Source organism: Phoxinus phoxinus, assembly GCF_949152265.1.
Source record: "Phoxinus phoxinus genome assembly, chromosome: 16".
Lineage (NCBI taxonomy): Eukaryota > Metazoa > Chordata > Actinopteri > Cypriniformes > Leuciscidae > Phoxinus > Phoxinus phoxinus.
The window spans coordinates 1252805-1268434 of NC_136891.1; the positions used below are offsets into that span (position 1 = coordinate 1252805).

Here is a 15630-nt window from a genome sequence, read left to right on the forward strand (position 1 = left end):
CTGGTTAAGCTCACATGATCTCCTCCAGCCAATCGCCAGCCTCCCTTTGATGTGTGACATCACTAGCTAGCAGCTTCCCTCCAGCAGCGGAGCTTCATTTTCTGCTGAGAGTGTTTGTGCTAAAATGGAGGCTAACAGCTCAAGTTAGCCGGGCCCGTTTGGACTGATAGATGTTGACATGCTCTAAAGACGAGGCCAGGATGGTTCTGGACGCCCCGAACGCCAACGGGCCCTTTCAGCCCGTGGCCCTCATGCACTTTAGAGGTGAGGCGTGTGTGTGTGTGTGTGTGTGGGCTGAGAGCGACGAGGAAGGTTTGCTGTGCACTGATCAGTGGCCGCCGTTAGAAGAGTTTACACCGTTTTATGTATGTTTTCTTCAGGAAAGCACAATGTTTTTGGTGTTCATTGCTTTATTTATAGGCTTTCAGTGCATCACAAACGCATGCATTAGTGGCCGCCGTCACACAGACAGAAGAATTTACAAAGTTGGAGGTGCTTTATTTTTCATTTTTTAAGGAAAACACATTTATTTTTTGGCGTTTATTCCAATAGTTCATCGCTTCCCCCGTTTTTTGCCATTTTTGTGCATCACAAACATGCATTTCTGACTCAACTTGATGCATTAAAATGCTGTTCATGTAGGTTTTGAAACGCAGCCTCGGGTTAATGTGGAAAACACTGTTTACAATGCGCTGGTTAGAGAGGAGGAGGGGGGGGGGGTCTGTTTAACTAGTCCCATCCCCCCTCAACCAGACCCCTCCGATGTCACAGGAAGTGATGTCACCGCTCCAGGAAGAAGGCATGCATGCTTGTGTGCTGCAGCTCCTGCTAGAAACGCTGTGCATTGCTCAGATGAACTGATTATTCATGCATGCTTGTTGAGGAGTTTCATGCAACTGGAGAATGGCGTACTAACATTCCTGAAGTCTATAGTACGCATGCTGTGACCGTTATGTAAATATTAGTGCTGTCGCATCCAAAAAAATGAAAGTTTGTGTTTGCATAATATACATATGCAGTGTCTCCCCTAGACATGTCTCCAGCAGCGGTGCGGTTACGTGCGGAGGTCCGGGGGCATGCACCTCCGGAAGATTTTTTTTATTTTTTTATTACCCCTTAAAGGCTTAAAGGTTGTGTAGGTAAAAATTGTCTAAAGAACTTTTTTTTCAAATTGGCTTAAACTGTCTTTATATACCAATACATAATTAAAATGTAAGTACTTTGAAAAAGAGAGTATAAAAATGGAGTGACTCTAGTGTATTTAATCTTCAAAAAACACAGCTCATTAATTCCTACCGGGACGAAACAAGTGATTGGCTTGCGCGACTGTCACTCTCCGTCGCCATGACTACCATGTCGCGCACCCGTTTTTAGGCAGGAGTGAATGGAATTAATGATCTGTTTATTGAAGATTAAATACACTAGAGCCACTCAGTTTTTTATTATGTATTGGTATATAAAGACAGTTTAAACTAATTTGAATACAAGTTTTTTTTAGACAATTCTGACCTACCCTACCATTAAACCATGACTTCTGGCAAGTTTTGTGGATAGAAATGGACATTTTGTGGATAGAAATTGACATTTTAAGACATATGACAACCATCAACCAAGTTTCTTTTTTCTGTTGAAAATAAAAGTTATTTGGAAGAATCTGGGTAACCAAACAGTTGATGTACCCCAGTGACTTCCATAGTATATATATTTTTCTACTATGGAAGTAAATGGGGACCAGCAACTTAGGGCTGGGCGATATATCGATATATTTTTAAATGGGATATATGGAATTAGACCATATCGCATATATTGATATAGTTCAAATTTTCGCTGTGGTTCTTGCTACAAGCAGTCTGCTTCTCTAGAGCCCAGTGTACAACGCGACACATACTCCCATTAAATGTTTACGCAGAGGAACCGAATACAGTTCTCAAAAGTTCATTATTTGCATGTGCTTCGCTGCTGATGCGCTGTTCTAACACGCGCTTAACATGCACACGCACTAAAAGCCTGTCTAACAGCGCCTGGATACTGGACTAAGTTATCCTTCGAGTCTTTTTGAGCTAATACGGTCAAATACACTCAAGGTTTACATAGAGAAAGTTGGTTATGTCTAAACTGAAAGCAAACAGAGAAAATTGAGAGAAATTTGCTGGTCATATGCGTACTAGACGCGCAGGTCTTAAAGAGACAGTAGCCCTAATAGTAAACATGCAGCCGCTTGTCCTTAAAGGGATAGTTACCCCAAATAAATTATAAAATAAACTCTAATGTTGTTCCAAACCTGTATTAATTTATTTCTTGTGCTGAACACAAAAGATATTCTGAAGAATGTGGGTAACCAGACATAGGAAGTAAATATACTATAGAAGTCACTGGGGAACATCAACTGTGTTTGGTTACCCACATTCTTCCAAATAACTTCCACAGAAGAAAGAAACTTATTCAGGTTTAAAACAACTTGAGAGAGTAAATGATGACAATTAAAAATTTGGGGAGAACTATCCATTTAATGTTAATAAAACAACAAAACACAGAGGACATCACACACTGCTCTTGAACTTTAATAGTAACTTTAATAAGAATCAATGTATAATTTATACAGTGAAGTCCATTTTTGGCTTTGACTGAACATTTGCTCTCACTTTGCGGAAATAATATCGGGATATATATCGTATATCGATATTCAGCCTAAATATATCGGGATATGACTTCTGGTCCATATCGCCCAGCCCTACAGCAACTATTTGGTTACCCACATATATTTATATTTTCTGACATATCGAGTTGAATTGAGTTCAGATTTATTCTTTGTGGTCCTCGATAGAGGAAATGTGGAGCAACATTCAACATGCATAATATATTACACAGAATACACACGGTTCTGTGCACATAAATAGACGAGTCGCACGGGTATATCTGTGGCAATAGCAACTATACACTGTATGGGTCAAAATTATACATTTTTCTTTTATGCCAAAAATCATGAGGATATTAAGATCATGTTCCATGAAGATATTTAGTAAATGTCCTACCGTAAATATATAAAACATGTATTTTTGTGAGTGAATGCAGCACAATCGTGAACATAAATGCACAACTTTAAAAGAGATTTTTTTTAATGTTTACATTTTTTTGCTCCTCAGATTCCAGATTTTCAATAGTTGTGTCTCGACCAAATATTGTCCTATCCTAACACACCACACATCAATGGAGAGATTATTTATTCAGCTTTCAGATGATGTATAACTCTCAATTTCAGAAAATTGACCCATGTGACTGGTTTTGTGGTCTAGAGTCACATAATGCACAAAAAGAAAAAGAAAAAAGATCTGTGAATTCAACGCTCTTTAAAAAAAAAAAGAAGTGTACATTGCATGAGTTGTTGGTTGAAATGTCAGTGTCATTGCTGTGAAGTTTTCACATGTCGACCGCACTCGCCACTCCCCTGTGCATAAAGGGAACCGTGAGCCGCTTCTCACAGGCGTGACCTTTGCAGATCTCGCTTCAGCGTCAGGAACGCAATAATGATGTTCGTGATCTTTCAGAACTGGTATTAAGATCAGACTCTAGTCATCGACAATAAATATGTGTGAATGTGATTTTTGTGAAGAATCACTGCAACAAAATAAAACTCGATGATGTTTGAAAAGCACATAAACAGATTTGAAGTTTGCTTTACGTCATATGCAAAAGTGCTGTAAAACTTATGAAAAAATTGTCAGATTTTTTTTTTTATGCACCACCATCTGAACCTTTACACAAAATATAACAAAACAGTTTGCATGTGTATTTTATGTTTTGGATCTTATTTGATGCTTTTATGGCTCATACAGAATGATATACTGAAAAAACAGCTTTTTATTCAGAGACAAAAATATGCAATTGGCTGCAAATGCTGATATTTATATAAACAAAAAGATGAAATATTGAAATATCGGATACTTTTAATTTAAATAAATAACAGTGTAGCAGATACTTGCATAACATGCATATAAATGTCAATAATACGTCTTAGTAAGATGATATTTAAATGCTTAGTTTTATGATCAAAACAATGTATAGCTCATATAAATATACTAAATAAATAAATATACTAATATAGTAAGAATATGGAGGGGGAAAATTATGCAAAAATGTGCAATTTTGTGCATATGCTGATATTTATATGGACAAATAGTAATATTAAATATTGAAATATCGGATACTTTTAATTTAAATCAATAACATAATAGCAGATACTTGCATAAAATGCATATACATGTCAATAATGTCTTAGTAAGATTATATTTAAATGCTTAGTTTTATGATCAAAACATATAATGCAATGATGATTGACAGATGAACACATAAACCTTCCTCAAAAGCCTAATAATCATATTTAATACGCATGATTTTTCTATTAAATGATGTCTGATAATCAGGTAAAGCGAAGCTGCTTCAGTGCAGATGAAATAAATAATGAGTTATTGTTGTGTTTGAGTGCAGATGTGACGCAGAAACACACGAGCTGAAGTTTGTACAGTTACACCCACAGACTTTGACTTGATAAAGAGTGAATATCAGCCGGACGCTCCAGGACTGAGGAGATCGAGTGAGACCGCAGCGCTGGCCTCAGACGTGTGTGTATCGAGTGTGTACCGGCTCATTGTGTGTAACGGGTCGTCTAAAGGCCAGTTTTGATTGACTCTGGTCTCTATCTCTGCACAGATAAAACACTGTCAAAACGGCTCCAGGTCACATGGATATGTGGAAGCGATGATAAATTCTGTATTGTACATTTTTTTAGGCCAGACAAGTAATGTGTTGGGGTCGATTTGTAAAGAAAGACTACACGCCTGCACACACACGTGACGAAATGAGTCAGTTTAAGATATGGGCCGATTATGTGGAAAAACAAGGAAATAATAGATTTTTTTTGTTTTTGTCTGCTAATTTCAAAGAACAGACGTTTAAAAATAATCTCCCAAAGTTCCGTAGTCCAGATAATTGAGCAAAAGTATTTAAATTCCTATTAAGGCGAGACACGGCAGGCAAAAACATCGTATCGTTAAAAATACACATTTAGGTCTTTATTTTACTACACTTTGTCTGTTTGCGTCTGTAGATTTCTCCGAAATTCAACAAAAGTTGGCGTTCTGAATCAACATGATCCGCGATCTCTGTCTTCTTCCTTTAATCTCACACACCGCTGGACAGCTCTCTCTGCTGTACAATGCTGTCGGATCCAAATATGGTAATTTCCTTTTAATCAGCAACCAATCGTGAAGGTATAATGGGCATTTAACTCTAAAAGCGAAATCTCATTGGCTGATGTCAATTTCTGACACCGTGATTGGTTCAGATGCATCACGTGACGCGCTCTGACACTCAGATGTGTGTTTCTGACTGTTTTTCTGCTCAGTTGAAGGCCATAAATGCTGTTTATAAGTTTTGATGTGATTTAGGTGGTTTGTATTGTTGTTGCTAATGATTTGATGTGTCAGTAAATAGTTGTTTCCACTAAAAAATATGAATTTTTACATTACAAATCTTTAAATGCCTTTTTCTCAAAATGAGTTTGTCATTCTCCAGTATAAACATCTCAGCCGATGTACACCAAACTCTCCAGTTACACACTTAGCAGTATTCTGAAGATATGTTCAGAGGGATTTGTTAATAAATCATTCCTGGCCTGATTTATGTGACATTTTAATAAATAAAAATATGGCAAAAATTGATTTTTTAAGGCTATGGACAGTATATTTAGATTTCATAGGTCATGAAAGCATATCTCCTGAAATCCCTCTGAACATATTTTTTCATCTTGTGTGTAATCAAAATGAAAAAAAGAATTTTGCACCCGACTTTATCATATGTTCAGATCTATCTCTTTAAAATAAATACAAAATTGCGCATATTTAATGAGATAATGCCTAATTTGCATAATTAAACATAACAAATTCAAAAACTTGTAATACATTTTTTTTATATACTTGTGTAAGTAATCAACTGAGGAAGTTTCATGGTGATATCTATTATTTTAAAATTGTCCCCTATTCACCTGTAGTGTCTCGCCTTAAAGTTTACAAAGTTATACTAAATCTGCTGGAAATGCTTTTCTCAGCTCTGAGCGTGTCCCGGGTATCCCGTGAAGCGTCACGATCTCTGCTCTCCAAATATGGTATATAGAACCAATCAAAAAGCTTAGAAATGCACACAAACGCTGATCATTTGTCAATGGGAAGCCCCGTTCCGACTGACCGGCGCGTGATTGGTCCAGCCATCCTCCTGTCAGACTCAGCGCTCTGTGTAAACAAGCAGATCTCCTCAGAAAGATGAAATATTATTAATTTGAGAAATGTCATGTTATATATTAATGTCTTTGGTCAAATTAAGCTGTAAATAAATAGTTTATCACTTTAAATGCAATGGATTTTGAAAGATATCAACAAAAAACGGGGCAAAAAACTTTAAAAGAGATTTTCTCAGGTTTTCAATCGGAAAAAGAGGACAGACCATAATTCAAATGTGTATCTTTACAACCATTCAAGGTATGACTTTGACTAGGATATCATTTGAAAGCTTATGGTCTCCTCTCTTCATTAATACCAAAATCTCAATTTTGAAAATTTGGGTCACTGACTCATTTAGCTGGATCAGGTCACATGTTCAAACGGTCATACCTATAGGGACGGGACGCGTGACGTCACGCCATGTGGAGCAGCCATCTTGACAGATGCGTGATCATACAAAAGGAATATCTTTGTACCGTATCCCAAAAGAAATAAAACGGAGAAACAAGTGGTTGGTGGCAATAAACAGGTGATTTTGTTCCCCTGTAAACTCAGTTTAAAGATTATTACAGTTAACGTCACTATAATTTGGTGATTAAAATACATTGACAAACCTTGCGGTGATGATTGAAAAATCCTTCCCCGCTGGCGTCCAAATCAAATAGTTGCTGACCCATCCGGACTCATGAGACCGATAGCCTGCTATGCTTTTAATGAAGCTCCGGTGTAGCGTTAGCGTGATGGGAAGTGAATAAGGGAGCTGTAAATGTCACCGAACTCAATGTCAGGAAGTTTTTCTACACATTTTTTTTTTTTTCATAATTTTATTTATAACAGTTTTTATACAAACACATAACAAAGATGCACAAAATGTATACAACAAGCATGTTAAACATAAAATAAACAAAGGAGGAAAAAGGAAAAAAAAAAAAAACGCACACACATCCACCCAACCCGCACCAGATAGAAAGAGAAATTACACCTTAAAACCATACATAGACTTTAACAAAATAAAACATTAACAGTTGTTCTACACATTTAATGCCTGTAAAAAAGAACTTGTGGTGCTTCATATGGATCTTTGATTCCTAATTCCTTTATCTTCCTCTTGTATCTTTTTCTGATGCTAATAAGTGCGATGACATGACGTGAAGAGTTAGCTGACGGCCGCTGCGCTAATAATAGATAACGTTAGTGCTGGGGGAAAAAATAGATTCTGTTCAATATTGAGATATTTTGCGCACGCAATTATATCAATACTGTAGTGCAAAGTATTGCAAATGCTTAGGCTAATTATAAAATAATTATACTAATAACTATATTATAAGTACAATAATAATATTTATTATACACCCCTAATAATAGATCCATTGCCACTGAGTAGCTGACGGATGTATTCTGTCAAAATGGCTGACACGCGGCTAGGGGTCACGTGACTGGGAGATCCCTATAGACTACACACGTGATGCACATGTGCACGCCGCCAGTGTTTCCACAGATCCGCGTTTTTTGAAATGTACAACCTTTTTTTTTTTTTTTTTTTTTTTCAACACTTGCACCTTGGAAGCTATCTCAAGGTTTGCGTTCTCGAGCCCCAAACACTGTTGTGTGAGTGAGCTGGAGCGCGTCAAGGGTTATCTGTGAGAACGGTGTCGTGTTAGCTGTTAGCGGCCGCTAAGTTAATAACTAATGATCTTTGCATCGGAAGTGAATCAATCAAAACTAACTTTATCTGGACAATAACTGTATTCTAGACCTAATCTCTGTCACTGTAATCTCCTGTGATCTCTGTAAAGCTGCTGTGAAACTCTCTATACTGTTAAAGCGCTGTATAGATGGAGACGCACATTTACTTTTTTCAGTTTGTATCAGTTCTTGCTTTCGCTGGGAGTCGAACCCATGACCTTGGCGTTGCCGGCGCTCTGCTGTTGAGCCGCAGGTCAGCTGACTCGACCCCGCTCTCTCCTCTGCAGATGTTGCTCCGGCCGAGCAGGAGAAGCTGTTCGTGCAGAAACTGCGCCAGTGTTGCGTTCTCTTCGACTTCGTGTCGGACCCGCTGAGCGACCTGAAGTGGAAGGAGGTGAAGCGCGCGGCGCTCAGCGAGATGGTGGAGTACATCACACACAACAGGAACGTCATCACCGAGCCCATCTACCCAGAGGTGGTGCACGTGGTGAGTTCACACACACACACACACACACACACACACACACACACACACACACACACACACACACGTCATCACCGAGCCCATCTACCCAGAGGTGGTGCACATGGTGAGTACACACACACACACACACACACGTCATCACCGAGCCCATCTACCCAGAGGTGGTGCACATGGTGAGTACACACACACACACACACACACACACACACACACACACACACACGTCATCACCGAGCCCATCTACCCAGAGGTGGTGCACATGGTGAGTACACACACACACACACACACACACACACACACACACACGTCATCACCGAGCCCATCTACCCAGAGGTGGTGCACATGGTGAGTACACACACACACACACACACACGTCATCACCGAGCCCATCTACCCAGAGGTGGTGCACATGGTGAGTACACACACACACACACACACACACACACACACACACACACACACACACACACACACGTCATCACCGAGCCCATCTACCCAGAGGTGGTGCACATGGTGAGTACACACACACACACACACACACACACACACACACACACACACACACACACACACACGTCATCACCGAGCCCATCTACCCAGAGGTGGTGCACATGGTGAGTACACACACACACACACACACACACACACACACACGTCATCACCGAGCCCATCTACCCAGAGGTGGTGCACATGGTGAGTACACACACATACACACACACACACACACACACACACACACGTCATCACCGAGCCCATCTACCCAGAGGTGGTGCACATGGTGAGTACACACACACACACACACACACACACACACACACGTCATCACCGAGCCCATCTACCCAGAGGTGGTGCACATGGTGAGTTCACACACACACACACACACACACACACACGTCATCACCGAGCCCATCTACCCAGAGGTGGTGCACATGGTGAGTTCACACACACACACACACACACACACACACGTCATCACCGAGCCCATCTACCCAGAGGTGGTGCACATGGTGAGTTCACACACACACACACACACACACACACACACGTCATCACCGAGCCCATCTACCCAGAGGTGGTGCACATGGTGAGTTCACACACACACACACACACACACACACACACGTCATCACCGAGCCCATCTACCCAGAGGTGGTGCACATGGTGAGTACACACACACACACACACACACACACACACACACACACACACACACACACACACACGGCGCCTATCCCTAAACCTGCCCATCACAGGAAACATTCTGCATTGTTTTTTTTATGCTATTTGAATTACGAGGACTCATGAAATGAAATACCACAGAAACCGGAGATGCTCGGGCCAGCAGCATGTGTCCAAATTTCAATCTTAACCGTTCCACTTCATCAGAAGCGATCTGAAAACAGGGCTTTAAGTGTAAAATACTCAACTTGTCCTTTAAACATTTTGAAAAGCATAAAAACATTTGAAGTTTGCTTGACATCAATGGAATATGCAAAAGTGCTGTAACCTGCTGTAAAAAGCCCGACTTATGAAATCATTCAGAAAAATCTTCTTTCTTTTTTTATGGAACAGTTTATTGAACCTTTAGACCAAATATGTGTGTGATGTAGTGCTGGGCGATAAATCTATTTTGTCGATTAACTCGAGTGTGTAGTGTACATCGATATGTTTGAATGAAAATCGGTTTTCTCTATAATATCCGCCGACGCTCCCGTAGTTCCGGACACGCTCAACGCGTTTGCCATAGAGCTACACAAACAACAAGGCAAATGATTCTCAGCTCTCAGATTCTGTCAATTTAATTACAAAATTCAAACAATAAACACAGTTTTGGCGCTTGTAAATGTGACGTGACAGATCTCAGTTCAAGCGGCACGTGAACCGGTCTTCTGTTACTACTAACTTAGTTAATATAAATAAACACGAATGATCAATAGGTCATTTGAAAGATACAGATCAACTTACCGAAATGTAATAAAATCAATCGATCAAGTGTTTTTCAACCGCAGAAAGACAGCTCAGTCACGTAACGTTACGTTTACCTCAGGAAAGCCATTTAATGACCAGAACACAGTTGGACTTAAGAAATTGTCTGTAGAGAGGAGTATTTTGCTAAATATGATAACTATATTACATATTTTTACCTATATAATAAAATAGTATAACGTTGTCATTATAAAAAACGCATTAAAATAAATTTGAGATGTTAATTTTAACCTTTAATAATAATACCAGCTGACAGGGCTCTGTACGTTTACAGTGGGTGCCTTTTTTTTTTTTGGAGGGGAAAAATTAACATAACACATTAACGTATCTACTGTACCTAATATTTATCTGAAGGAATCAATATTGAATCAAGATCAGAATCAAATCACAAGAATTTAGATTGTGAAATTTGTGTCAAACAATAGCCTAATAAAAACAGTAGCATACAGTCAGTGTACCATTATGTAAACATTGTGTTGTCACTAAACTTCATAAAATTTTGTTTAGTCACCAACTGTTTTGACAACCACAATACACTTATAATTGTGATGCAAGTGTTTTTTTTTGTTTTGTGTTTTTTTTTTTTTTTAACATCCCCACCAATCCCAATCCACCCATTTTATGTTATGTTATGTTATGTTACGTTATGTTACATTTTCACTGGCAGGGCCTGCCATCTTGGCTTGTTAAATAAAATAAAGCTAAAACTTGTTTTGAACAATTTATTTGTCATCTGCAGATTGATTTTAAATAGGGGGGAAAAAATCATTTTAAATCGTAAATCGGATTTTTTGTGAAAAAATCGGGGATTTTTTTTTTAGGCCATATCGCCCAGCCCTTGTGTGATGTTTATTACAGAATAGCAGATATTGACATATAATGCATATAAATGTCAATAATATGTCTTAGTAAGTTGATATTTAAATGCTTCGTTTGTTTAAAACATATAATGCAATGATGATTGACAGATGAACACATAAACCTTCCTCAAAAGCCTAATCATATTTAATACGCATGATTTTTCTAATACATGATGTCTGATAATCAGGTAAAGCTGCTTCAGTGCAGATGAAATATCACTAACAGTATCAGAGTTATCGCTGATGAGTTATCGCTGATGAGTTATCGTCGATGAGTTATCGCTGATGAGTTATCGTTGATGACTCTCGCTGGGCGACTGTGTGTCAGATCTGCGGTGCTCCTCGTGTTCAGCGCTTCTGTCCGACAGCGCCGGCTTGACCTCGATGTCTCCGCCAGTTACTCTCTAATCACGGCTCTTTGATGTGTGTATAGAGCCCGCAGCCCATCCAAGTGCAAATGGACTCGCAGAAATAAGCATGATAATATGCTCTCACACACACACACACACACACACACACACACACACACACACACACACACACACACACACACACACACACACTTTGATGATTAAAGCCGAGAACTTCAAAGTGCTGCGATCGGGAGGATTAAAACCTTTTCTTATGATTCATGTGTGCCACGTTTCATTAATCCAACAAGCGCTGGTTCGTTATTACAGAATTATATATATATATATATGTTAAACCAAAAATTATTCAGACACCAGATACAATTTTTAATATTTTTTACTAGTGTGATCAGGATTCAGGACACTATTCTGCTCTCCTCACTTACATAAATGAACTATAAAGTGTGTGCGTGTGAAAAGTGTGAATTTTTTTCTTCGAGTTTCTCCTGTATGTATTTATGTTTTATGTGGTTTGTCCTTTTTCAGTTTGCAATCAACATGTTCAGGACGTTACCGCCGTCATCAAACCCGACCGGCGCCGAGTTCGACCCGGAGGAGGACGAGCCCACGCTGGAGGCGGCCTGGCCACACCTGCAGGTCTGATAGAGTTTGTAACGCTTTTCTGCATTATAAATGTGTTCATAGTGTGTATTATGCATTATATTTTTTCACAATGAGTTAAAATGCATTATAATATTTGCAGATCGCTTGTTAAATCTGAAACTGGTTGTTTGTCGTGTGTTTTAACGCGTTATACTTTCTAAAGTTGTTTAATGAATAAATAAGTATTGTAATGTATCATAACTGGTTATATGAGATCATACAATGCTTTATAAGGTGCATAATTAATGCATTCAAAATACATCTATAATCATTATAAATACAGGCTGTAAGTAAAGTGTTACATGTTGTTTTTACTGTAATACAGTAAATAATTGAGAATATTTTGTTCTTTAATACAAAAATCTGGGGGTAAAATGTGCATAATTATAATGAAATATTAATTTCCTACTAATAAGTGTTGTGTATGACATTTTAAACTGCGTATATTTCAAATACTTATTTTTCTTTCCACAGCTCGTCTATGAGTTTTTCCTGCGTTTTTTAGAGTCGCCAGATTTTCAACCAAACATAGCCAAGAAATACATCGACCAGAAGTTTGTGATGCAGGTACGTTATTATTCAATGTGAGAGTTTCTATTTCCCTGCATTAATATGTTGTCCGTTTGCTGTATTTAATGCACTTATGTGCGTCACTCTCGATAATAATGTTAGTTTTAAAGGCTCATGAAACACGTTTTAGTTTTGAAAAATGCTACAAAAGTGCAGAACGAACGACAACAGTTTTAGTTTATTCTATTTTATATTAATAGAATAATAAACTTGCTGCATTTCACCATTAAATGCAATAAAATCATCAAATATATTATATATGGTTGTGTAAGCTCACCGTAAATTACTTGAATACATGCATATTCTGTGACGGTGATCATTTAATGCACTAATAACTGCACAGCCGTTTGCATTTGTGCATCGAACATATACATGACTCACTCATAAAGATTTCACTTGTTTCATTACTGGATGAATCAGTGTTTTTGAGTGAATCTCTTGAGTGAATGATTCAATGACTCACTCATAAAGACGTCAGTTGTTTCATTACTGGATGAATCAGTGTTTGAGTGAATCTCTTGAGTGAATGATTCAATGACTCACTCATAAAGATTTCACTTGTTTCATTACTGGATGAATCAGTGTTTTTGAGTGAATCGCTTGAGTGAATGATTCAATGACTCACTCATAAAGATTTATTTTTTATTAAACATTACAAAGCATTAAAGCAATACATATAAACATGGAAAAAACAAAACAAAAAATATACACAGACACAAATAAGTTGCCAGAGTGACAAAAAAAAGAGAGAAAAGAAACAATGCATTTGCCTTAAGAGGACAAAAATGATGAATATAGAGATACAGTTTTCAATGCTTTGGGATTAACAGAGCTTTGGATAGTTTCCAAGTATTTGTCGAGATCATCTTTGAATAGAGAAAATAGAGGTTTAGAGTCAGTAAATTTTTGCTTATGTATGTGAAATTTAGCTAGAAGGAAACACAAATTAATTATGTAATATTGTCCCGTTTTCTCTTTTGGACAGTCAAACAAACCAAAGAAAACATCTTTAAAACAGAAAGCAAAGTCACTTACAAAATAAGATTGGATAAACATTAACAGATCTCTCACTCATAAAGACGTCACTTGTTTCATTACTGGATGAATCAGTGTTTTTGAGCGAATCTCTTGATTTAATGATTCAATGACTCACTCATAAAGACGTCACTTGTTTCATTACTGGATGAATCAGTGTTTTTGAGCGAATCTCTTGATTTAATGATTCAATGACTCACTCATAAAGACGTCACTTGTTTCATTACTGGATGAATCAGTGTTTTTGAGCGAATCTCTTGATTTAATGATTCAATGACTCACTCATAAAGACGTCACTTGTTTCATTACTGGATGAATCAGTGTTTTTGAGCGAATCTCTTGATTTAATGATTCAATGACTCACTCATAAAGACGTCACTTGTTTCATTACTGGATGAATCAGTGTTTTTGAGCGAATCTCTTGATTTAATGATTCAATGACTCACTCATAAAGACGTCACTTGTTTCATTACTGGATGAATCAGTGTTTTTGAGCGAATCTCTTGATTTAATGATTCAATGACTCACTCATAAAGACGTCACTTGTTTCATTACTGGATGAATCAGTGTTTTTGAGCGAATCTCTTGATTTAATGATTCAATGACTCACTCATAAAGACGTCACTTGTTTCATTACTGGATGAATCAGTGTTTGAGCGAATCTCTTGATTTAATGATTCAATGACACATGTTTAACAGTCTCTTGTCTCCACCTACTGGTGTAACGATGTAATGATACAATCTTCATTTGAAGCGTCAAGTTACTTTCAAAAGGTGATTTACTTTATTCTGATCACTACTGTAGACATCAGTGTTTATATCAGAACTATAAACTTTTATCCAAATACTTCTGTGATAAGCTGAATTATTATAAGACAGAAATAATGATACTGTGTGTTTGAATAGACTGTTTGTGAAGCGGTTTCATATCTACAGGGACTTAATTTGTTACAATATTGCACTTTCTTCTTGGTACGGTTCGCTTTCTCAAGGCAACCTTTCAAAGCGTAACAATGTGTTTCTGCAAGTCACATGCGAGTACAACTGTCCTCTTATTGGTCAGCGTTTCCTCTGCGTCATCCATCAAAAATATGATTGACAATTTGGCTCCATAAGTTTATCTATTTTATATAAATGTAGTTTAGTGTTTCTAATCATAAAGATATTTCTGCATTGTTTGCTTGATTACTGAAATTGATTGATTGAGCGTTTTAACGGATTGGTGTTTGCTGTGTGATTGATTGCAGCTCCTGGATCTGTTCGATAGTGAAGACCCTCGAGAGCGGGACTTTCTGAAGACGACTCTACACCGCATCTACGGAAAGTTCCTGGGTCTCAGAGCTTACATCAGGAAACAGATTAATAACATTTTCTATAGGTGAGACTTTGTTTGTTTACCTTTATTGTCCCCCTTGGGGGAAGCTAGTTTTGCAGCAAAAGGTAACAGACACACAGACAATATATATATATAAAAAACACAATACATAATACACTTATTCATAAAGACGTCACTTGTTTCATTACTGGATGAATCAGTGTTTTTGAGCGAATCTCTTGAGTGAATGATTCAATGACTCACTCATAAAGATGTCACTTGTTTCATTACTGGATGAATCAGTGTTTTTGAGCAAATCTCTTGAGTGAATGATTCAATGACTCACTCATAAAGATGTCACTTGTTTCATTACTGGATGAATCAGTGTTTTTGAGCAAATCTCTTGAGT

The 15630-nt window shown here is 37.8% G+C and overlaps 1 protein-coding gene across 2 annotated transcripts in view; it reads left to right on the forward strand.

Annotated features, from left to right (window-relative positions):
- ppp2r5cb (protein phosphatase 2, regulatory subunit B', gamma b) overlaps positions 1 to 15630 on the forward strand; it is a 39690-nt gene that overhangs the window by 8561 nt on the left and 15499 nt on the right. The window contains exons 1-5 of one of the 2 annotated variants that reach the window (XM_079584817.1): positions 45 to 264; positions 8246 to 8445; positions 12185 to 12295; positions 12776 to 12868; positions 15154 to 15284. In XM_079584817.1, the coding sequence (XP_079440943.1) occupies positions 171 to 264; positions 8246 to 8445; positions 12185 to 12295; positions 12776 to 12868; positions 15154 to 15284 (629 nt within the window). In that variant the 5' untranslated portion in view covers positions 45 to 170. Of the gene's footprint in view, positions 1 to 44; positions 265 to 8245; positions 8446 to 12184; positions 12296 to 12775; positions 12869 to 15153; positions 15285 to 15630 lie in introns of those variants that run through there. The other variant, XM_079584816.1, reaches the window with a different exon arrangement.